The sequence below is a fragment of the Nycticebus coucang genome, chromosome 12 (genome assembly GCF_027406575.1).
Source record: "Nycticebus coucang isolate mNycCou1 chromosome 12, mNycCou1.pri, whole genome shotgun sequence".
Classification (NCBI taxonomy): domain Eukaryota; kingdom Metazoa; phylum Chordata; class Mammalia; order Primates; family Lorisidae; genus Nycticebus; species Nycticebus coucang.
In genome coordinates, this window is record NC_069791.1 from 55,382,327 (window position 1) to 55,407,414 (window position 25,088).

Here is a 25,088-nt window from a genome sequence, read left to right on the forward strand (position 1 = left end):
AAGGCAAATAATAGGCTTAAGTTACAGACCCAATTAGGCATAGTCCACGTGTGAAGAATTCCTCAGAGCACCTAAGTGTTACATACCTAACTGTAGGTAGCTGGTTAAATCCCTCAAGCAAGACAAAGGACATTTCAGTGCATTTGTTGTTTCCACAGTCTGAACATCTACTTTTGCCAAGTCTCCACTTAAGCCTGAACCGTGAAGCTTGAATTAAGACTGGCCGCTGTGAGTTACTTCAAACACAAGTTTAAGTTCTAATTGATGGGCTGGTGGACATGTTAAACATAGCAAATGCCACAAATTGACTACAAGTGAAAATTCTCAAAATTTGCGTCATTCGTTTTCTTTTTAAGAAAAGCTTTGCTATCTTGGGAATCTTTCTAGAGCAGAAGCAAGTTCAAGTTCTCCCTGAGAGTGCGCCGGCCCACACACCTTAACTTGCTCTTGTTTCCAGGGGCTGGGCTCTGCTTGAGCACAGAGGCGCCCAGGCCCGGGGGCTCACCGTCAGCCAGACCCCCTTCAGCGCGAGGCATGCGGTCATGAAGGACTCAGGGCCACCAGGCTGGCATGCAGGACGAGGACAAAAGGGCAGGTGGAAAGTCTCAGGTCCCGAGGCGTTGGGGTCAGGGCAGGAAGCAGTTTCAGGGTAAGACTTTGGAGTCCCCTCGAAGCCCTCTGTCTCCTTCCCGCACTCAGTAGGAGCCGCGATGCAACAGTCTTTTAAACAGAAAAGGAGACTCGTGTTGGGTTCTGAGGTGTACCTGTTGAGAGTAAGATTTAAAATCGTCCTTTCCCTCTCCGCGCCCTTTTCTCCTCCGACCCATTCTCCCGAGTCTACTTTTTTGCCTTCCGCACGCCTTTCATTTTCCTTCCCCCGGTGGTCCCGGAAACTTCTTCCCCTAGAAGTTGGCTCCCAACTGCGCCCCGCGACGCCCCACCCTCGGCCTCCCGCGCCCTCGCTCCGAACCCTCACTGTGTTTCGGGGCGGTGGGAGGAGGGAAGTGCTCGATCGGCCGGCGCGCACCGCCCGCCGCTGCAGGGGGCTCGCAGGAGTCACCAGCCGGCCCCAGCGAGGACCACACCCTCCTCCCGTCGCTATAGAAACGACTTGGGCCCTTTTTGTGACTCCGGAGCTGAAAGGGCTCAGGCTTTGCTTCAGCCCCAATCCACCTTTCACATCAGCCTGAAGAACACATCTCTCCTGCTCCTCATTTTCTTGCCCCAGTTCTTTAGAGAATAGGGCAAGAATTGGACGAAATCGACCTGAAATTATTCCTACTCTCCCCTCTTCAAACAAAAACACGTGGTTATCCAAAGTATCCGGTTTTTGAGAGCTTAGTCTGCGCCAGGCTTTAGGAAGCACGAAAAAGGAAAGTTTATAATTAAATGACAGTAGCTTGGCCTGCAGGAGTACACAGTCTGGTCCAAGCAGAAAGCAGATATTAAATCGAAGCTTTGTAAAGAGCTGAGTTGAATTTAAGTCTTCATAGCTAAGTAGTAACGAGGGCAAGTAAGGACCGGTCTGAAGGTCCCCAGTCACGGAAAAGCCTAGCACCACTGGTGCCTGCCCTCAGTTGAGACAGGGGTCAAGAGTGTACATGGTAGTGCAATAGTTGTTAACTATTTAAACTGCACATGAACTTTATGGCCACCCCATATAATCCCCCCACTGTTGGCGGTACCACTACTAAGGAAACATGTTGAGGGCGGGCGAGGCTGAATTCAGTGACTCAGTACCTCAAATTGCCAGTGGACCAGTGATAAGTCTTGTGCGGAGAGCAAGGTGTGGGCTACCCATCCTGATGTATAGTCACTGTCACATAAGTGACCCCTAGAGCATGCAGGGAATATGATACTGTGGTAGATGTGCGTGTAGGTCAAACAAAAGATTAGAAAGCTACAAAAAAAAGACGGCAGAGAGGTAGGGAGAAAATTACAAAAGAAAGGTGTCACATGGGCCTAAGAAATAAAATGTTTTATTCAGGGTATGATGAATAGGGTATAGATTAAGTGAAAAAAACACACACTGGGTTTGGCAACATGAAGGTATCAGTGCTTTCAGTCAGGCCAGTTTTGACATACTTTGAGAACATTTTCAAAAAGAACAAACTATTAACATGAATAACATGGCAGGAACAGGTTCATCCAGCTGGTGCCAAGCAATTACTCAATGAGACCAGTACCTAACCCAGAGAAGGCTCTTGCTGTTTACTGTTACACTGAACCATACGGAGTACTGAAAATGTGTTGTAAAAAGTGGGTGGATAGGGTATATAATAGTATAAAAGTACATAATAAGAAAATGTACAATATTAATAGGCAAATGCTCACTTTAATCACACTTCTATTATATTCATGTTAACATCAATGTTTCCATAAACCAAGAACTGAGTTTATATATTTTTTAATGGTTAACATGATTTGAAAAATATTTATTAAAGTGATCAAGAGCTGGTTGAAATTCTAAATATAAAATATTTCATTACTATTTTTATTTACAATAAATTCAGAACCAAGCTTCCTAAAAAGTTATGTTATCTAACATCATAATAAGGATGACCAAGTACTGGATGGCTCCTCTCTAGAGCACAAGCTTAACGAAAAGTGATTACTTTAAGAAATAGCTTCATCCTGTTTATATTTACAACAAAGAGACTAACATTCTTTGCAGTGTTCTCATTTTATCGTGAAATGTAAATAATCAGAGACAATATAGATGCAATGGTATCAAAAATGAGAACATTTCAAAACTTCTCCATTTTCCTTAAAAATTTGACAATGAAAAAAGACTTCATAAAATGATACTAAATTCTATGAACAGTTATTCTATAAACTTTGAACAGTTAGTTAAGGTGCCATAAACTAGAAAAAAACTAGAAGGGAATATCACATTACTAGAAAGAATAGCATACGATGTGGACTTCTTCCATGTCTGACAAGAAAATAGAATACGCTCTTTAAAAGGAAATGGTGTGAGAAGGCAATTCTTATCAACAAACCTCTTACTGAAGTCTTGAATAGCTTTCCAGAGAACAAAATCCCAAAATGAGTACAGATAAGACATGTGAAAGGATTCCTTTATATTACAATTCCCTCCTCAAATATAAACACACTTGTAAAACTGTGATTTTTCTCAAACATTTCTTCACTACCACACTTGGCTGCTAGTGGCGCTTGGATGCAAAGGTTTAACTCGTGCTAATCTGGACAAGCCGAGACGGAGACTTTGATTTGGAGACTTAACGGACGCTCCTGTCAGTGGGCTACTGCCATTGCTACTTCCGGATGCAGCTGAAAGAAAACATATGATACGATGCTGCTAATGTCAGAAATCTCTTAACAAAGATTAGTTTATTAAAACACAAGAAGCAAGAAAGGAGTTAATAAGCATTATTCTGCTTTCTAGCGTCTATCAAGCAAGAAACTAGATCAAAAAAATGGAAAGTTCCAAAGAGCAGAAGGAATATAATGTCTATTTTCAAACATCTCGGAAGCCAAGGTAATGACACCATGAAAGCCGAAATAGGAAAGTTGGGAGCAAATAACATTGGTTATAAAAACATGAAGAAATGCACGCAATTATGATTTCTAAAGTAGTAAAATTTAATTTTTCTTTTTTTTTTTTTGCGACAACAGTCTCAAGCTGTCACCTGGATGGAGTGCCTTGGTGCCATAGCTCACAGCAACCTCAAACTCTTGGGCTCAAGCGATTCTCTTGCCTCAGCTCCCAGTAGCTGGGACTAACAGGTGCCTGTCACAACGCCTGGCTATTTTTTTGGTTGCAGTTGTCACTGTTTTTTAGCTGGCCTGGGCCAGGTTTGAACCCGCCAGCCTCGGTGTATGTGGCTGGTGCCCTACCCACTGAGCGATGGGTGCCACCCATCATCTAATGAGTTTTTTGAAGTCCTATAATTTTTATAAGCACTCCTTCAAAAAGTCTATTTTTTCAATCATTAAATAACTTAAAAAATGGCAAATACTATTTTTATTTATATTTTCACTTTTACCATCACCTGAATATAGCAATTATTTTCATCTGGTATTCTAATATTTAACTGCATTAATGTTCATAGCTGATCGTGGCTATAGTTGCTGGACTATAAAGGGATTATACATTTAAAGGAAATAATTATACCTGCTACCCCATAACTCAACAGGTACTGGATTACTCTGCTTTGTTTTCTAGTTTGAGAGGTATAAAATAGTATTTTATTATTTTAATTCACATTTTTATAATTACCATCCACTTTACAAACTGAAACCGTTCATATTTTCTATTGTATATTTTGGGAACATTTGTATGTTTATGTTCCTGGCTCATGTTCCCTTTGGGGTCTTGGTGGTCTTCTCGTATTTGTATGTTACAGGTAACAAACTGGCAACTTGAGGGCCAGATAAATTGCTTGGTTCACATGGTGTCAAATTCAACTTTTTAAAATTAGGAAATTTCACATTAAAATCTGAATTTCTGGCTTCTCTTAAAAAAAAAAAAAAAAAAATCAGATCTGGAAATACCAGGCCCATAATCCTACATGGAAACAATCAAATGAAGCTGAGTAGCAGCTACTTCCTTCAACAGGGGCTGAGCTCCCAAGTCCAACACAACCCCCACTCATACAGGTCTATTCCATGGGCCCATCACTCGTTTACATAGCTTGCCTGGCCTTGCAACACACCACAACTACAAGTACTTTGTGAATTATGACACTAGTTCTTTATCCATTCCATTATACCCTTTGTACCTTTTAATTATACTTTTTAATTTCTATAGACATCATTTCTTAAAGTATCTTTTGTTGGGGAATCCTCGATTATGCTTTGAAGAATTATATTAAGGATTACTCTTTGAATGATATGTCATTATTTTAGGAAGTATTCTTCCCTCTTTTCCTTCTCTAAAAGACTTTCAAGTCCTCGTTAAAAATCTTAGCATTTTTGGGCGGCACCTGTGGCTCAAAGGAGTAGGGTGCCGGCTCCATATGCCAGAGGTAGCAGGTTCAAACCCAGACCTGGCCAAAAACTGCAAAAAAAAAAAAAAAAAAAATCTTAGCATTTTTAAAGAAGAAAGGACTTTAAAGCTTACAAGTTCCTGATAGTTCACATAAAGAAATAAAGACTCAATAAACTAAGTCGTCATACAGCTTCATGGCTCAGGCCTAGGTCTATCTGTGAATACCCAGTCATCTTTAGCAGAGTAGCCACTGTGGGCCATTTAGAAAAGTCACTCAAGGAAATCAAGTAAAACCAGAGTAGATTTAGAGGACTTGGAGGGGACACATGAAGAAAGACATAGCAGAGAGAGAACACTGAATGAACAGAGACCCTGACAGAAGAACACACACAATGTGCTTGAGGGACAGAAAGTATCAATTTCACTGAAGTAAAATGTCAGGCAGTTGGAAGAGTGGAGTAGGCACAGGACTAGTTAGGAAGGCAGCAATAGTTTGCACTCAGATTAGGGTTTTAGTAATGTCAAGAAGGTCAAAGAATTTTTGAAGGATTAGTGAAATGTGGCTATGAATAAAAGAGAATAAAAAGAAGTCAAGTTTGTAAGAGCCAAAGGTTCAGTTTGCTAGGGCACTTGTTAAATGCTGGAATTCCCATGCTAGGTCCTGAGTCTTCAGTCAGACTGTGGATGTCAGAAGGCCCGAAGCAAAACATCTGTTGCCAGAAACATACACATCAGGAATCTCAAATGTTTATGCTTTTCGTTGTAATTCACCTACTAGAGATTTTATTTTAAGAAAATAATCAGGAATTTGCCACAGATTTCAAAAATAAAGCTGTTTGTGCTTATTACAAGCTTTATTTATAGCACTAAAAAAACCCATAAATGACCTGGATACTTGATAATAAGGGAATGGTTAAATAAAAGATGAATAAATGCAGTAGCTAGAAACTTTGGTTTTGAATAATATAATATGGGAAGATGCTCACATAATAGCATTTATAACTAGGATAAATCTATGGTAATTTTCTAAGTTCTTGCCTTTGATCGTAAATATACCATACCTGGTGGCACCCACTTAGGTCTCTTGCTTTCAGCTGAAGGACTGCGTATTTGTAATGGTTTTCTAGTGGCCTCTGAAGAAAGAGAAACCTTTTTTGGTGAGGGTTGAGATTCCAATTTGATAGCAGCTGGAGCAGAGTCTACCGAAGTCACGTATTTGGAAAACAAACATAAAAAAGTTATATAGAAGATATATTTTAAATCTGGCAAGTATGTGTAAAAATTATAGTTACATAATCTTATAAGAAATCACAAATTTGAGAATTATATAACAAGTTAACAAACATTTACTGAGAGCCTAAGAATAGCCAATTTTCATGAGTGTTTATATGCCAGGTAGTGTGGTAAACATGTCACAGATGTTACCTTTAATCTTTTACAACTTTGATACAGATATGGCTATCCCCACTGTCAGATAAGGAAACAGAGACGTGAAGGGATCTGCCTGTAGTCTGACAGCTAGTAAGTGTTGAGCTGGGATTAGAAATTAGGTTTACCTCCAAAGTCCATATTTGTAACCATTTACCCAACAGTGTCTCATTAGTATGTCAATGAGACAATATATTAGGTTCTAGAGTTACAAAGATTTTAATCCATGGACCCTGCTCCTGAGGACTTTATAGTCCAGTCACTGGAGTCCAGTGAAAAGGACAGAAACATAAAGGTATGTGTATAATGCAGTGTGATAAGGGATGTAACAGACTCTAGAAGTACACCCAATAGGAAGGGAAACAATCTGGATGTATGTGTTTAGAAGCTTCGGGGAGTAAAGATGAGTTGAGGGAAGTATTCCAGGCAGAGGGAATACAGTGTGTAAAGCTGAAAAATGCACCAAGTTCCAGGACCAGTACTAGTTCAATACGGCTAGAAGAGGAATCTCAAAGATAGAAAAGGTGAGAGAGAGAGAAAGGGTGCAGATCATTCCTAAGAAGCTTTGTAGAGGAGTGTCTGGCTAGTCACAATTACGTATTAATTTTTCTCAGGAATGACTGCATTTTTAAAACATCTTTCTGGTGGTAGTATAGGGCAAATGGAACATTCAAAAGCTATTCCGGTAATCGGGTGAGAGCTAATGGGGGTGTGAACTAAGCACAGTGGAAAAGAGAAGGGAAAATAGTACATTAGATATGTTCTAGTAATTAGGTGGAGCGAGGCAGTGATGAAGAATAATCCTCCACTTGTAAGTTCTTACGGGCACATCTGCTTGATGGTGCCATTTACCTAGAAAATGAACACAAGAACAGGAGCAGGTTTTGGTCTTTGTTGGAGGGGGAAGGGAAGGAATGAAGGGAAGAGGACAGTAGAATATAAATATGATGCAGTGTGAGAAGGGATATAAAAGACTCTAGAAGTATGCCCAGTAGGAATGGAACAATAATACTTGTTTTGAGACACCTAAGGGGTATCTAAGTGCATATGAATATGGACATTTTCACTATATATGTACCCTCTAGATCAGCACTGTCCAAAAGAACGTTTTGCGATCAGAGAAATGTTCTGTGTTTTGTGCTGTCCAATACTTTAGCCACATACAGATCCTGTGTACTTGAAATGTGGCTAGCAAAGCAGAGGAACGGATTTTTAAATTAACTTTAATATAATATAGCACATGTGGATAGGGGCTACAGTATTGGATAACACAGCTCTCAAAATCTTCTGTTTCAAGAGAAAAAATACAATCTATGCTAGGATAAAAGACTCTCCAAAGTTATGTAATACCTTAACAGCAAGGCTAGAAAATAACCCATTTTTCTTAATCCTTAATCTTGCAACTTAATGGTTAAATTTTACTTCTATTATATATTAATCTCCCTTGTGAAGCAACTTGCTCCAAGGAAAGACTTTATAAATTCCAAATTGGAAACTGAAATTTTAGTTGTTCACATGTCTTGGTGAAGGCTAAACCAGCTAACAATGTAACCTAATCATCTGTACCCTCATATCAATCTGAAAGTACAAAAAAAAACCCTAAATATTTAAAGAAAATATAAAATACATTCATATTGTTAATGACATTTTCATATTATCATTTGTGGTAGACACACTAATGGCCCCTCAAAGATATTTGCCAGAGCATGTGAATATGTTACGTTACATGGCCAAGGGACTTTGCAGATGGAATTAAGTCAAGAAGAGAGATTATCCCAAATTATTTGGATGGGTCCAATCTAATCACAGGGGTCCTTGCAAGTAAATGTGAGAAGCGGGAGAGTCAGTCATGACATGATGTGGTAAAGTCCATAGAAGGGGCCACAAGCCATGAAATGCAGGCTCCCTCTAGGTCAGCAGTTCCCAACCTGTGGGCCGTGACCCACAGGAACTGTATTAAAGGGCTGTGGCATTAGGAAGGTTGAGAACCACTGCTCTAGGAGCTAGAAATGGAAAGAAAGTGGATTCTTCCCTAAAGCCTCCAACAAGGGAGCACAGTCCTGCCAGCAGCTTTATTTTAGCGCAGGGAAAACCATTTTGGACTTCTGCCTCCCAGAACTGTATAATAATTATGTACTTTTAAGCCACTAAGTTTGTGGTAATTTGTTATACTGTAACAGCAATAGGAAACTAATAGTTTTTTATCTAAAAGCCCCTGCATTTAAAATCTATTTTCTGAAAACCAAATGAATTGTCAATTTAAGAGAACACTCTAATTAAAACCTTATTAATTCAGAATACAGTAGAGTATATGATATATATTGATGTGACTCAATCAGTATTTCTTGTTTAATTCTTCAATTAAGCACTAAGTACCATGCTAATTTAAAGTGAGGGCAACTCCTACTAATAAGTGGGAAGTCTGAACAATAGAATTTTTAGTATCAAACAGCATATACATTGAAAAACTAAAACACGAAAATGGGTTTCAAGAAATAAAACAAATTCAGTTAATGAAAGTTTATTTTACAATATTTATCATATACCATGTATCACTCAAAAATATCCTAATTTATTTTATATAATAAGCAGGTATTCCATGTTCAATCTGTCATAAATTCCAAGTTTTATTGTAAAAGTAGTTTCTTTTTTTTTTTTTTTGTGGTTTTTGGCCAGGGCTGGGTTTGAACCCAGCACCTCCGGCATATGGGACCGGCGCCCTACTCCTTGAGCTACAGGCGCCGCCCGTAAAAGTAGTTTCTAACAGAAATTGTTTTGGAGAAAAGTAACAAACTAAAAATGGACCCTAAACATGTGGCAGGAGAGCTCTCAAAGCAGACTAAGTTAAGCATGAAAAAAGAAATTACAATCATGTAAACTTCGCAGTTTAACAACCTAGAGAAAATAAGATCCAGTAGATAGAGCTCAGACCCTGAATGGACAAATGTGGGTCACATTCTAGCCCCTCACTTATTAGATGTAAGATTTCCAACATAGTATTTGGAAATTATTTGGAAATATTTCCAACATATTAACCTCTCTGAGCTCCAGTTTCCTCACTACAAAATGTAGTTGACATCAGAGTGTGTCTGGGAGCCCTGAAGAAAGTAATACACAGTCAGTGCTAGCCTATGTGTGTTCTAGTCTGCTTTTTTCCTTTCCCCTACCCTGCTTTTTTACATATTTTAACTAAATGAATATTAGTAAGATATTAAAGAGAACAAAAGCAAAGATAAGAGAAACACAGCAAACAAACCAAATACATTTTCTTCATTAAAGATAAGTGTTTCAGACTAAGCTTACCCACAGCACTGCATCTGGATTTAGACTTCTTCTCTTTCTTTTCTACTGGGGATTTCACCTTCACTTCTTTCTTTTTAATTTCTTTAACTTTACTTTTTCTCACAGTGAAGTCTACATCATCATCTTCATCCTCACCAAAATCAGCATCTTCCTCAGAATCTTCACCTAAAATGGAAGATTACATACTACGTTCTAAAAAGTGAGATTTCTGTTGCCTCAACTTCATCAATGGCTTTTGTGCCAGACTCCTGTGCCCCTTTGTGCTACACAGTTTCCCGGGGCAGAACGCTGCAGTGGTGGAGACTGTGGGTGCCTGTGTTTGACTCCCGCTTCCTCCACCTGTGTCATGTGATGTTAGGTCACTAACTTCATTGCTCCTCAGTTTCCTCACCTAGAAAATGGGGATAACCACAAAACTATATTTCAGGTTTAATACATATAAAGCATTTAGAATAGCATCTGGCATATAACCAGCTAAACATAATCGTTTGCTCTTACTATTATCACTATAATTTCCTATCCATTATCTTTCCTTCTGATTTTATCAGTTTAACTCAGTAACTTTTGAAAAGAATGGTAAGGCATGACAATAGCCCGTCTTCAAAATAAGGACATCTATAGTAATAACAGTATCTTTCCCTTAATCACAAAAACGTCAACATTCTGGAAGAGAGAACCATGGGAATTGAGACTAATCACACCACAATAATCTTAGCTGATACTCCTATATCTGATTTCTTGTGGGACATACCCCTACTTCCCACAAACTCTTTTCTGTACTACAGGAAGTCCTTGAGTTACAATTTACAGGAAGTGCAAATTGTCCGACTGACGACAATTTGCACTTACAAATGAAGGCCATTATGGGTGATAGGTAAGTGTACCTGTTCCGACTTACAAACACATTCAATCCTGTAGAACCCATCTCATTTGTAGCCCTGGGAATGCCGGTACATGGAATGATACAAGCCAGCGATACAATATGGGAAGTTCTGCAGCTACTCCAGAAAAAGCACAGCTTAACCTGATAGTTAACCGATCATCCTTCTATTTTTAGAAGGGTTAGGACAGAAAACCATGCTTTATAAATAATAAACTCTGAAAACTAAGTGTAAATAAGCGTTAGTCCTACAGTCACATAAAACTTCAAAAACAATTGGTATTGCATATATACTCAGTGAAGAAAATGGCTAAGGCAAAAAGTGTACAATAAAATGAAAAATAAACAGTACATGCTTACTGTAAAAACTATAACCAGACTAAAAGAAAATTCACTATCTCACTACTCAGAGATAAACCCTATTATCCCCACATATTACTATCTAAAACAATGTTATTTCATATAAAAAAATAACATGAAAAATTCCAAACCCACACAGTAGTAGATAACAATAAACTGCCATCCAGAGTCAACAATCATCAACATTTTGCTACATTTGTTTCATCTATTATTCTTTCCTCCTCCTTTTCCCTTTCCTTCTTGTAGTATATTAAAATATACTCAAAGTATCACATCACTACACTCCTATATACTTCCAAACGCATCTCTATAAGATGAGAACACTGTCTTACACAGCAGTGCCATTACCATCCTTAGCAATACCATCACCAGCTTCTTCGTATCATCTTCCATCCAGTCTACGTTAATCTCTTTAGAGCAAGACCCTCCCCTTTTCCCCCAAGCTGAAGACTTGCTAAAGTAGCCAGGTCAGGCGTTCTGTAGAAGGTCCTAGAGCCTAGATTTGTCTCTTTTTTTCATCATAGAGTCATTTAACTTATTCTTGCACTTTCTGTGAGCTGGAATTCTGCTCTCAAGTGTTGATTAGATTTGGACTGATCCTTTTTTCCTTTTTCTTTTTGGCAAAGATATACTTCATAGGTGATGCTCTGTACTTCACGTTACACTGAATCAGAAAGCATACAATGTATGGTTGTCCTACTCTGAGCTGGTTCAATTGGTGCTAGCCTGAATTCTCCACTGTAAAGATCCTCATCAACTCTGATGATCGCTACTTCAATCAACTGTTGCTATGATCTTCAAATTGCAATTTCCTTATTCTATAATCCTCTCCACACAAATTTAAAAACAAGTAAGAGTAATCAACTTACATAGTCACACAATGATTACTGTGCTGTACAGATCAGTCATAAAGGGCCAGCAGATCACATGAAGACTGTCATAAATAGTAGCTTGCAAATTCAAGTAATTATTTCTGGAATCCTGAGAGAATCTAGGTTCAGGGAAGGCAAGTGGGAGAGAAAATTTCTCCAAAGTTTTAGAATATATGATCTAGGAGGACAAAACTTTCTTTTCTTTTTTTTCTTTTTCGAGACAGAATCTCACTCTCTTGCCCAGACTAGAGTGTCTTCACATCAGCCTACCTCACAGCAACCTCAAACTCCTGGGCTCAGGTGATCCTCCTGCCTCAACCTCCTTAGTAGCAAGGACTAAAGATGCATGCCATTGCACCCAGGTAATTTTCTATTTTTGTAGAGATAAGGTTTTGCTATGTTGCTCAGGCTGGTCTTGAACTCCTGGACTCAAGCAATCCTCCCATCTCAGCCTCCTAAGTGTTAGGATTGCAGTGCTGTGAGCCACTATGCCTGGCCATGGGCTTTCATTTCTACTAAGCTCACCACTAACCTTGTCAAATCCATTTGTCAACTCTCAGTTATCTATTAGACCTAACAAGTCATTAACAACTGACTCCCTGCTCTTTGAAATGATTGCTTCACTCAGTTTTTAGATACCCTTTCTCTCTTGCCTCTACATTTTTAGCCATTGCTTTTCAATCTCCTTTGCTAATGTTCCCAATCTTCCTGACATCATTAAATGTCCCAGAGCTTAGTACATAGACTTTTTCTGTTTATCTACAGTCATCCCCTAAGTGTTATCAATGTCATCTAGAGTCATGGCTCTAATAATATCATCTCTATGGTGATACTTCCAAGTTTATGTATAACCTGGACTTCTCTCCTGAACTACAAGTTCATTTATTTGGTTGCCTACTTATCATCTTCACTTGGCTGTTAGAGGTGACTCTATCACGTCTAAACTCTTAATTATAGTCAGTACTGCCCTTTCATCCAGCAAACTTGCTCCTTCCCCTGAGCCTTTTCCATTTCAGTGAAAGAAACAAAACAAGTCAGCAAGTATATAACCATAAGCAACTTCCAGTCATTCAAATAAAAAACTTGAGTCATCCTTGATTATGCTTTTCCCTCCTACTCTACAGCTAACGCATCAGCAAATTCTACAGGATATTCCTTCAAACACACACATATGTATATATGTAACCTGATGACTTCTCGGTCCAAGCCACCATCATCTCTCACTTAGAGCACTGGATGGTCTCCTAACTGGTATTACCACTTCTCCCCTGTCCAGGCTCAACTTACAGTCTCTTCTCAACCTAGTAGCTTTTGTGAGCCTTTAAGTTTTTGCCTAAGGTCATGTCCTTCCCTCTGTAAATCCAATTGCTTTCCTGATCTGATTTCCTCTCTAATCTCATCTCCTCCCAGTCCCCCCTTCCCTTACTCAGCTTTTAGCACAACAGCCTTACGATTCTCAACTAAGCACACTCTTGCCTCAGGACCTTGTATTTGCTATTTCCTCTTTCTTCAAATCTCCACATGGATTCCATTCTGATATATCACTTCAGAGAAGCCTTTCCTGCCCACCCTACCTAAGATCATACTTCCTACCCCAGCCTCACCAGCCCGAGTCAACAACCCTCCTCCTTCTTACCTCTTCTATCACAGCACTTGACATGTCTGTTTGTCTACTGTCTGTTTCTCTTCACTAGAACTTAAGCTCCAAAAGAACAGGAGCTACTTTTTTACTTTGTTCTCTATCGGGCCTTAGCCTTTAGAATATGGCACACATCATAGGTACTTAAATATATGTTGAACAGGCATTGATAAGCAAATCTGCTATTGTTTGTTGATGGCATGTCAAAATACATGTATAAAGGATAGCATCTGATTTGACATAAATTTATTCATTTTAGTTTTTAGTTAATATATTATGATGCTCTGTCAAGGTCACTATGTTTTCCTTGTGCCTGATTTCTGAAAATCTCCATGATAAAATGTAGGTTTCATATCACTCTGCCTCAAAATATTTCATTCCTAGGTATGGTGGCTCACCCCTGTAATCCTAGCACCTGGGAGGCTGAGGCAGGTGGATTGCCTGAGCTTAGGAGTTCAAGATCAGCCTGAGCAAGAGTGAGACCCTAGCTCTAAAAACAGCCAGGCATTGTGGTGGATACCTGTAGTCCCAGCTACTTGGGAGGCTGAGGCAAGAGGATCACCTGAGCCTCAGAGGATCATTCGAGGAGTTTGAGGTTGCTGTGAGCTAGGACACCACAAAAGGGCAACAAAGTGAGACTCTATCTCCAAAAACAAAAAAATTTCATAAATTTTACTACTCTTAGGAAAAAAAAGCCTGTATTTCCTAGAATAGGCCCGAGATCCTCCTTGATTAGCACCAGCCTACTACTTTAGCCTCTTCTACAACATTCTTCCCAGCAAGCCTCACTGAATCTCATATGTGCACTCGCTTACTCCATTGCTTATGCCTTTCTATCGGTCAGAAAAGCACTTTACCCCTTTAGTTTGTCTAAATGCTACTCATTTTTCAAGGCACAGCCTTAAGGTTACCTTGATAAAACTTCTTCCCCAAATGCCATCACTGAATTTTACTGTCCTGTGTCCCTTAAGTTTGCATAGCCCAAAGGTTTAGCACAATGCTTTGCATACATTAATGGCCTCCAAGAACTGTTTTATTGAATGTCCACAGAATTTTGAAGGATGTGACTCACCAGTTGTAAAGTCTGGCTCGGTGTCATTAGCACTGTCACCATCACTGCCTTCCAAAAGAATCTTCCTCTGCTGTACTGCAGCTTTAGAGGCTGCTTTCCTTTTCCCTTGAATACCTTGAACATCATCTTCCTCAGTAATTTTATCCAAATCTTCAGGAGAGGCATAAAAATCAATGGAAAACTTTTTGTGACAGCTGACATTTCAAGAACTGAAGACTATTGAAATACAGAACTGTAGACTCCCATTCTACCTGTTGCTTTCATTGGCCAAGGTTCGTCCCTCCCCTGTTGCTAGTGATTGACTGCTTCCTAACCCAGTCAGGGCCTATTATAGTACATTAGTCCCCTGGCAATATGCTCTGGCTTTAAAGCTAAGCCCAAGACCCAAACAGAGAGAATCTCTCCCTAAGAATTTTCAAATTAGAACTGAAAAGACGCAGCCTCTTTCTTCAGTAGTAAATTTCTACGGACTAGGAGCCATGGAAGGTCACAAGTCTCTACCAGGGAAGAAAATGGGTCTGTAGGAAGAGAAAATAAGACTAAAATACAAAGGCCAGAAGAGGAAGAGAGCCTTGACAAACTTAAAGCCCTTAGTTTTAGCTACAGTTTTAAGAATTTAAACAAATGTTAGAAAAACAGCCTTGATGATGAAAAAAATTATTAATATAAAAAAACTTACCTAAATAATCACTGGCTACACTGCAATTAGAAATATGAGCAGACTTAGTCATTGTTTCTGTTTTACTATTGCCATGTTTTTCAATGCCTAAATATAAGGAATAAGAAAGAAAATTCAGATGTACCTTAATCAACCCATGTCTAGAAATAGGAAGGTTAGGACTAAAATGGAACAGCATTTATATACACATAATTGTCCCAAACTCATGATTCCACAATGATTTTATTTGGAGAAATTAGCACATGGCTAAAAGTTTCGGCTCCAAAATAAGACTTACTATACCACATAAACTGGCTATATGAACATGGATAAGTAATTTCCTCATCTATAATGTGGAGATAAAATTATTATCTCATAGGGTTACTTACCACAGGAGAATCAGTGTTGATCTCACGTGGAAATTGCTTATTACAGTGCCAAGCACATAGGAACCAGTCAATAAATATTATAATAACTACCACTTGTATAAGCAAATCCATGCTTTCACTAATATAAGGACTTTCCCATCATTATAATAACTTTAAAATGATCTAAAACATTTTACAAGGCCTTAAAGACATGATAATTGGTACTATTAAATTTCAACGCTACAAACTGCATCATGTTTGTGGTACTTCCACAGAACTACTCCTATATATTCTACAGTGTCCTATATGGGTCACTATGGAAGTTTTAAGATAGACAAAAATGAAGAAACATTAAATCCATTCAGATGGAAACAAATGAAGCCCTCTCTCCCAGCAACACCAGTAGGTTGAAACCTGCAAGGGTGAATCAGAAAGGATGCTGTTGCCTGTGTTTCTTAGAACTGAAACAATGTACCACAACACTGTCTGTTTCAAAACTTTAGTAGTAACTCACATAAGAGAGATGAACGTTGTTTTCTCAATTTTAGATATAATACATAATAATTTTTTGTTTTTTTAGAGACAGAGTCTCACATTATTGCCCTTGTAGGGTGCTGTGGCATCACACAGCTCACAGTAACCTCCAAATCCTGGGCTTAGGCGATTCTCTTGCCTCAGCCTCCAGAGTAGCTGGGACTACAGGCACTTGCCACAACGCCCAGCTATTTTTTTGTTGCAGTTTGGCTGGGGCCAGGTTTGAACCCACCACCCTTGGTATATGGGGCAGGCACCCTACCCACTGAGCCACAGGCACTGCCCAATAATTCTCTTTTGAAGTTTCTTTGATTCTTGATTATTGAAAGTCTTCTAACCTAAACTGTCTCATTTACTTTTAACTAGGAAGCAATACTAATTTAAAAAATAAACAAAAAACTTCCATCTATATCCCTAATAAAAATTAGGTAATGGGCTAGCTAAAAATTCAACATAAAAGATTTAAGACACAACAACTTGACCCACAAAGCACTTTAGCAGTTTGAGTGTTTTTCCAGAAAAATGATTTCTCTTTGCCAGGATATTAATATAATCATCTGCTATACAGTTGCCAGAAAATCAAAGAGAAAATCCAGAGAAATCTAGAAGTCATTCTTTTAAATCTACTAAGCTTGCTAACCAAATTAATACCTTTAACCTTTGTAAATAATAGAAATAACTCTCTTTAGGCCATGTACAACTAATTTGGATTTGGAGAAAAAGGAGATGGATTAGGATTGCACAGATTCATTCATTCCATCAAGAAATTAAATTTTGACCATAAAGCAATACGTGTACGCTACTTGAACATCCAGTCCATGTCCTCAAGCTTGCTTTCAGTGTTAAGCAGAGATGTATGTATGTTGTATGAGATTTAAGCAGCTGAATAAAGGACGGAATCCAATTGTACCCTCTGCAAACTGATCTATTTATAGTTCAAATTTTATTCTTTCCTCTGTGAAGGCCCATCCAAAGACATGATTATAAAAGCAGTAAGAAAGTTTTAAAGCTAGATATATGAAAAATAAGGTTACGTTTACCGTGAGATTTCTGCACATCAACTGTTGGAAGTTCCTTCACTGATAAAGCTAGTGCAACTTCTAAGTCTCTCTGGTAGAGTTTGTCATCTAAAGCCATTCTAAAACAGATACACAGATAATAATGAATTTTTTAAAATAGCCTCGAAGAGAAAAGTTTGAGATTTTCCTAAATTACTACTAAGAGGTGCTAACCTCACAAAAATGTTTTTAAACAACAGTCATCACCATGAACTGAACTTTGATGGTAAGACTCCTGAACTATAACATCGCCATGTTGTACCACGCATATAGCATAACAGGTTTGAAATAGGAGCAGCGTGTGCCTTTGTACTTACTGTTTCCTACCAGCTCTGTCCAGGGGGAAGTGACTGCTCAATCTAAAACAGACTTGGTTCAATCACCACTTCCACTTAGAAATCTTCCAAGCTCACCCGTAACTCTTTAACATGTTATAGCTCTTATACTAACTAAAAATAATATGTTTTACATCTGTTCCTCCCAATCTAGACTTCAGCAAATATTTTACCAAGCTTTACTTTGTACAATGCACGGCACTAGCTAGAATACTAAATGAACCCTTAAGGGGTCTGCAATTTAATGAGGGTGGAGAAATAAGACATACTAAGAATTACCCCACATAAGGCAGATTATACATGTGACAAGTCTCCCATTGAAATTGGTCATAACTGCTATGAAGTATAAAGGAAGAAAAATTAAAGACAGTAACATTAAGGAAAGGTTACATAAAGGAGGAAGCACTGAGATGTACCTTGAAGGATTTATTTCTTTTAAATATCAGTTTTATTGAGGTATAATTCATATACCACAATAAATTCACGTACCATAATTCACCCTTTTAAAGTATACAATTCAGCAGTTTTTCCTATATTCACAGAGGTGTGAAACCATCACCACTGTCTAATTCCAGAACCTTTTCATTGCCCAAAAAGGAAACCCTGTTCCCATTAACAGTCACTCCCCATTTACCTTTCCCCCACGTTCCTAGTAACTGTTGATTTACTTTTTCTATGAATGTGCCTATTGTGGACATTTCATATAAATGAGATTACATGATATGTGGCCTTTTGTGTCTGGCTTCTTTCATCAGAACGTTTCCAAGGTTCACCCATGCTGTGGCATGTATCGGGACTCATTTCATTCTATATTCCATCCTATGGATACTGCGTTTTATTTATCCTTCACTAGTTGACATTTAGACTGCTTCCATATTTTGGCTATTATGAATAATGTTGCTATGAACATTTATGAACAAGTTTTTGTGTGGGTATGTTTTCATTTCTCTTGGGTACGTACATAGGCTGGTTCAAATAATAACTTTAACAATTTGAGGAACCGCCATTTTCCAATTTGGCTACCCATTTTATCTTCCCACTAGCAGTGCATGAAGGCTCCATTCATATCATTGTCAACACCTGTTATTGTCTGTCTTTTTGATTACAGTCGCACAGTAGCTGTGAAGTATTATCTCCTTGTGGTTTTGATTTGCATTTCCCTGACAACTAATGACATTGATCATCTTTTCATGTGTTTATTGGTTATCTGGGCATCTTCTTTAAAGAAAAATCTATTCAAATCTTTTGCACATTTTTAATTAGGTAATTATTTTTTATTACTGTTGAGTTTGAAGAGTTGGTTATGGACCCTGGATACAAGTCCCTTGTCAGTTATCTGATTTGCAAGTATTTTCTCCCATCTGTGGACTGTTTTTTCACTCTATTTAAAATGTAGTAGAAGAAACTCAAAGAGGATCAAAATAAAGAGTATGACATAGGTAAATGTTTTTGCTCACTAACTTTTCAGAGCGAAAACTTCTATCATTGAAACATCACATACCCATCTTCCATTTGGTAATATTCTACTTCAGCCCATCTCCTCTCCATTCTACAAGTTTTTGGGTCTCTTAGGACTTCCTTCCCTCACTCTTTTCTCCCTCCTGGTACCAACTAATAGAATTCCAGTGTTAGTCTAGAAACTATACGACCGTCTCAGAGCTGGACAAAACTCAATAAGGAGGGGCGGCGCCTGTGGCTCAGTGAGTAGGGCGCCGGCCCCATATGCCGAGGGTGGTGGGTTCAAACCCAGCCCAGGCCAAACTGCAACAAAAAAATAGCCGGGCGTTGTGGCGGGCGCCTGTAGTCCCAGCTGCTCAGGAGGCTCAGGCAAGAGAATCGCGTAAGCCCAAGAGTTAGAGGTTGCTGTGAGCCGTGTGACGCCGCGGCACTCTACCAAGGGCGGTACAGTGAGACTCTGTCTCTACAAAAAAAAAAAGAACTCAATAAGGAGAAAAAGCTTTTATCTGCTGAAAAATACATGGTTTTAAATTTGTTAAAACTGTCCTTACAAATGTAATTTTTAACCAAGTAGTCTTATAAGATTTGAGGATTCAGAGACAGGTGCTGGATCCTGCAAAAACCAGCCATAACCTATAAACTCTATAATTATTATTGTCTTAATATTTAAATGATATTTCCTTGTATGTTTATGAGTTTCCTTTTTAAGTCGGAAAGCCAAAAGGAGGTTAACTGTACCCTATTCTTCTCCATGCACTAATAAACTAAGACCTACGACTCTGCTCAAGTTCTAATTTAAACCCAGGGTTCAAATCTGTGTCTTTTTTATATGACACGTAACGTCATATATTTACCCAATGTCTTACCTCTCACCTTTTTTTAGGGGTGTTCTCTTGCACTGTAATATCTTCATTCTGGAGATTCTTCAAGTTAGGTTTTGGTCTGTCTTGTTTCAACTCCTGTGGTCTGGATTTCTTTTTTAAAGGTACAGTTCCAGAAATAAAATCATCTATTCATGTGTGAATTAAAGATTCAAAAAAAAATTATTTTCTTAGTATTGGTTATATTCATTTTTTTGAAATGTCTGAATTTTATAGGTTAAACAAATTAATTTCCACAACTTAAAAATCCTTCTTGGTATTTTTTCTTTATTCTTGCTTATCTATTTTAATTCCTCTTTGTTTTGGTGGCCTTTACTTTTAAAAATATCCATCTAGCAAAAACCAGTTCACTAAAAAACTTTGTTTCAAATGCAATGAAAGTAGTATATAAATGTCAAAGAAAAAATGATTAAAAACCTATAAAACTATTTAGAAATATCCTTAATCATAAAAAACTTCCTACGATCCTGCCAAAGTAACATCTTAAATTTCTGGCAAAGAAATATTCTTTGCCACTCACTACCTTACCGTTTCTCACAGGTTTTTTTGCACTACCAATCCTTAGACCTATTGTAGTTTTTCTCTTGACACTGCTGTTGTGTCTTTCAACACATAAATGATACATATATACATATCTTCAGGGTCTATGTAGTCTTAACCATATACTTTAGCATCGATCAATGCATGCCGTCTCTTTAATGCTTCCCCACATAGAAACATGACAACATGACTTTCTGCAATGTCCTCTCTGCCTGCTGCTCAGAACACAACTGGCAATTTGTAAATATCTGTGACAGACCAATGATGTGCACAAAAAGCCAGAAGTTGTATTCTACTATTTTCTCCCAAGCTGTTGCAGGATGTCCAACCTGTTGCCTGTGGGCTGCATGCACATTACGTGAGAACTTTTTTGCTCATCTGAGGTATTTCGTATGAGGAAAATTAGGCACGGTTTTTTTTTTTTTTGCTCATTAATTTTTGTTAGTGTCTGTGTATTTAATGTGTGGCAGAGAAGAAAAAGGTTGGACACCCCCGCTATATACACTCAGGCTGTGGCCAAGGCAAAATAGACCGTTTCAACTCTAGGAATTACTAAATATTTGACTTACATAAAACTCTGGTGGTCTGAGAAAGAAGTATAAAACCCACTTCAAAATAAAATATAATATAATGCAATGTTTCTCAAACTTTTCAATCACAGTTCTCAAGAGCAGAAATGAGTAAATACATAACTGATGTGGCACAGCTTAAGCAGACTCTTTCTTCGAAGTCTTGTTTTATATTACAAGCAATAGGGATTTTACATAATGGTATGTAATACACTTACATCTCAAAAAGACAATGTGTTCCTTCAGGGAAGGGATAGGAGACAAATCCTGATTTGATATAGACCTGGAGTAGTTTAGCCCAAAAGAGCCATTTTCTCCTGGCTCAGTTCATTGATCACTTACTAACATAGTTCTTGTCAGTGTAAACTGTCAGCATAATTATCCCAAATACTTAGAAATTTACTTTACTAGACCTATCACATATATAATTGGAAAATATGTTTAACATCTGAGTTGTATGTTATATAAATTCTGAGAAAATATATCTCCAAATCTTTAAAGCAAAAATAAGAGGCTGTATTTACCATCGCTGTCAGAATCCTCAAACTGTGAGTAATTGACGGGTTTCTTATGCCTATGATCAAGAGAGAAAGTTTTCATTAACACTAATGTCAATTTCTTACCTCTATTCCTTAAGGGTATTAATACTCTTGAATAAATGAAAATGTGATTGGAATCTCTCAAACATTTAAATCTAAAACATGATTTGCATTTTACAATAAGAATCCATAAGGTAAAAATAATCTATGTAATTACCTCAAATTGATATACTGTTTGTTACTGGGCATTTATAAGTTTCTTTTGTTTTCCTTTTTTTCACATGTGCATTCTATTTCCTTATTAGATTATAAACTTTCTTCTTTTTTTGAGACACAGTCTCACTTTGACACCCTTGGTAGACTGCTGTGGCATCATAGCTCATAGCAACCTCAAATTCCTGGGTTCAAGTAATCCTCTTGCCTCCCAAATACCTGGGACAATAGACCCGATTCACAACACCCAGCTATTTTTAGAGACAGGGTCTCGCTTTTGCTCAGGCTGGTCTCCCTGAACTAAAGCTATCTACCCGCCTCAGCTTCCCAAAGTACTAGGATTATAAAGCGTGAGCCACAGCACCCAGCCAGATTATAAACTTCTTGACGACAAAGGCAATTTTCTATTTTTTTCCTCTCCTCACAATACCAAATAATGTTTGTTTGTTTTTTAATTTTTTTTAACCTTTTATTTATTTATTTATTTATTTTGTTGTTGCGGTTTTTGGCCAGAGCTGGGTTTGAACCCACCACCTCCAGTATATGGGGCCAGCAACCTACTCCTTGAGCCACAGGTGCCACCCTAAAAAAGTGGTGATTGACTTTGTTCCTGCCATTTGAAACAGGTCAAATATTTCTTATCTGAAATGCTTGGGACCAGAAGTATTTGGAATTTGGGGATTTTTCAGATTTTAGAATAGTTGCATTATATGTATACTTAACAATGCTTGAGTATCCCAAATTTGAAAATCTGAAATGATCCAATGAGCATTTCCCTTGAACATCACATCAGTAATGAAAAATTTTTAGATTTTGGAGCATTTCAGAGCTTGGAGTTTGTTCAATCTATACAAGTTTTTCAAAGTAGAAAAATGTTATTTTCTTCCTCTTTCCTCTAGGCACCAAATCAAAGGGGTCTTGTAGTTTTCATTTCTATCTTCTGCCAAATGCTCAAATGTGAATAACCTAGTTTGTCAGCTGGTTGTTCTTTTAGGTAAAAATGGTGTTCTATGAAAAACAGGCTCATTCAGCTCACAACTCAATATCACAAGTGCTTTTCCTTGAGGAAACCATCATTTCACTATGTAGAAGTGCTTTGTGTGTATTTCCCACTTCCTCACATGGAATGTTAAAAAGAAATATACTCATATCGCTACTCCACTCTGTGGAGTTACAAAGTTTAAGACCTGGGCGGCACCTGTGGCTCAGTGGGTAGGGCGCCGGTCCCATATGCCGGAGGTGGTGGGTTCAAACCCAGCCCCGGCCAAAAAAAAAAAAAAAAAGAAAAAGTTTGAGACCTGAATTAAATATGGGTACTCTTTTAAAAATTCTGAGATTAAATATAAAATAAAATTAAAAGCCTACTAAAAACAAAGAATTATATTCAAGGGTTGAGCTATAATGCATATAATAATTCCTTGAGCTTCATCAAGCATATTCATAAGTAAAACTTGGATTTTTTTCTCTGAGTATTTGGCAATAAAGAATGTATTGATTACTAGTACAGTTTGGTGGCACTACCTTGAATTGCAGTTTTATCATCATTGCAGTGCAGTACAAATGACAGAATAATGAAAAAAGCAAATCATGTCTGGGGCTGGGCAATACCTCAGACTTGTGTGTAATCGCAGCACTTTGGGAGGCCAAGACAGGAAGAAGGATCACTTACGCCCAGGAGTTCAAGACGAGCTTAGGCAACATAGTGAGACCATGTCTCTAAAAAAAGTTTACAAACAAACAAAAAGTAAATTGAGTGGTGCCTGTGGCTCAGTGAGTATGGCGCCAGCCTCATATACTGAGGGTGACAGGTTCGAACACAGCCCCAGTCAAACTGCAACAAAAAATAGCTGGGCATTGTGGCTGGTGCCAGTAGTCCCAGCTACTCGGGAGGCTGAGGCAAGAGAATCGCCTAAGCCCAAGAGCTGGAGGTTGCTGTGAGCTGTGATTCCACGCACTCTACCCAGGGTGACAAAGTGAGACTCTGTCTCAAAAAAAAAAAAAAAAAAAGTAAATCATGTCTTAGTATTATTATGAACCTAGTTTGACCTCATGGACTTTCTGAGAAGGTTTGAGAGACCCCCAGAAGTCTGCAGACCATATTTTAAAATTCCTTTACAATACAAAGGGATTATGACTTTGCTACTTAAATGCTTAAAATCCATTTCAAATTTAATATGTTTGAAACAGAAATCTTGATCCCGTATACCTCCCAAACCTGTTTCTTTTCCTAGTTGTCCCCATCTTGATTAATATACAAATTATTCATTCAGTAGTTCAGACCAAAAATATCATGGAATCATCCTCGATTTTTCCCCCTTACCTCCACATCCACTTCATCAGCAAGTTCTGTCAGCAGTACCTCCAAAATATATTCCGATTCATCTGTTCCATCCCATGTCCACTGATAACCCCTTACTCCAAACTACTATCCAATGGTATAATAGTCTCCTAAATGGTTTTTCTCCTCCCATTGTGGTCACCCTATCCCCAATCATTCTCCACCAGCAGCCACAGACCTTTATAAAAGCAAAATTAGATTTCTCTCCCATGAGAGAAATCTGTGAGCAGTGACGCCACGAGACTACCTAGGGCGACAGCTGTGAGGCTCTGTCTCAAAAAAAAAAAAAGTAAATGAATAGTTTCAAATGGTATAAAGGGGGCTCAAGTCAGATGACTTAGGTTTGAGCATACTAGCTGTGCAACTCAGGTAACTTGGCCTTTATATCCAGGATTTTTAAATCAATAAAATAGGAATACCTACTCTTTCCATGTCAAAGAACTACAGTGTTGAAGATACATAGGCACTCGGTGAAATGTAAAGCGCTGTTCAAACGCTAACCTAACATTGCTTAATTTCAACAGGGTGAGTAAAAGAAACGGCAATAAAGGAGGCAAAGAGAAGGAAAAAGCTATGTGTGATATTGGGCTACTTCTAAGCAGTAGGCGGCTCTCACTGCAGACTGGGGAGTTTCCTGATAACCACTCATCCCTCGCTTGCATTGCTGCCCTGCCGTCTTACTCGGCCCTTTCCGCTCAGTCTCGTGTAGAAATTAACTACAGCATTTTCAAGTGCCTTTCTTCCCACCCCTGCCGGGTGTCATGAACTACTCACCTTACAGGCCGCACCATGGTCCACTTCAAGGCTCGAAATTTACGACTCTCAAGTTCAGGGCTGCAGCAGTGGCGGTTTCAATTCCCGCCCAAAACCGGAGACCGGCGCTCTCCGCCCCCTACCACTCCTCTTCCAATCATTCCCAGCCAGCCTTGCCACGACGCATGCGCCGTGAATAGAGCTGTTTACTCACGCCCTTTCCAAAGCCTTGCTATTTTGCATCCGGTCCACCAGAGCCGAGTTTGTGCTTTGCTGTTGCACTTTCGTCACAGCAGCAGCGTTTAAGGTCTCTGAAATACACAAGAACAGCAGAGC

The 25,088-nt window shown here is 38.5% G+C and overlaps 1 protein-coding gene across 1 annotated transcript; it reads right to left on the minus strand.

The window, feature by feature from the left end:
• Positions 1-2,009: 2,009 nt before the first annotated feature.
• On the minus strand, positions 2,010-24,929 carry RAD51AP1 (RAD51 associated protein 1). Its single transcript, XM_053556294.1, has 9 exons — positions 24,774-24,929; positions 21,434-21,483; positions 19,793-19,928; positions 17,109-17,206; positions 15,188-15,274; positions 14,509-14,658; positions 9,686-9,850; positions 6,016-6,153; positions 2,010-3,294 (listed from the first exon to the last, which is right to left on the minus strand). The coding sequence occupies exons 1-9, from the start codon at positions 24,788-24,790 to the stop codon at positions 3,152-3,154; spliced, it is 984 nt and encodes a 327-aa protein (XP_053412269.1). The 5' UTR covers positions 24,791-24,929; the 3' UTR covers positions 2,010-3,151.
• Positions 24,930-25,088: the final 159 nt, after the last annotated feature.